The following is a 622-nucleotide window of genomic DNA, read 5'->3' as shown; positions in this document are numbered from 1 at the left end:
GACTTGCGGGCCTTCTTCTTCACGGGCGTCTTCTCGGCAGGAGCCGGAGCGGCGGGCGCAGCGGGCGCAGTCTCGGACATGCTGAAGGCGGGCGCGGGGAGAGCAAGTCGAGCCGGAAGCAGAGGCACTGGCCGGGACTCGGGCCGCGCCGCTGCGCCCTCCCGTTTATATAGGGCGGAGCTGCGCGGTGATTGGTGCGCTGTCCAGCCCGCCTCGCTGGCAGCCGCAGAGTGTCCTCTCGGATCCCGAGTTGTGTTTGTTACACCTCAAAAAATGCCAAAAATATCAAAATTCTCTACATCGAATCGCTCGGTTTTTCTCACAAAATGATCCCCGAAGCCTCAGGCTTCACGCTGGTTTCAAATTATGAAGAAAGCACAAAGCTTTATGCCAAAAACTTGCAATATTTCCCGCCGTGCTCTTCAAATTTCAACTCAGAGAAACAAAACTTTCTATTTTCTTCGTAAATTATAAACCGATCTTTAAGTGTGGAGTTTTCTGACCTCTCAAATAGGATTCTCCAAGTGGTTAGCTTCCGATGTGTCCAAAAACCATGCCACTGGTACTAGGATTTTTATTACAAATCTGCGCTTAAGTGAGGGAAGTAACACAGGCTCCTCGG

At 51.8% G+C, this 622-nt stretch overlaps 1 protein-coding gene across 1 annotated transcript in view; it reads right to left on the bottom strand.

Annotated features, from left to right (window-relative positions):
- The window catches only part of LOC111140463 (histone H1.4-like), a 680-nt gene extending 550 nt beyond the window's left edge, over nt 1-130 (bottom strand). Inside the window, 1 exon segment of the mRNA XM_022492709.1 lies at nt 1-130. Within this exon segment, the coding sequence (XP_022348417.1) occupies nt 1-80 (80 nt within the window). The 5' untranslated portion in view covers nt 81-130.
- Between the last annotated feature and the right edge of the window lie 492 nt (nt 131-622).

The sequence above is a fragment of the Enhydra lutris genome, unplaced genomic scaffold (assembly GCF_002288905.1).
Source record: "Enhydra lutris kenyoni isolate GAN:26980312 unplaced genomic scaffold, ASM228890v2 scaffoldscaffold1606, whole genome shotgun sequence".
NCBI lineage: Eukaryota > Metazoa > Chordata > Mammalia > Carnivora > Mustelidae > Enhydra > Enhydra lutris.
Note: the sequence above shows the minus strand (reverse complement) of the source record. Positions and strands in the feature narration are given on the sequence as shown.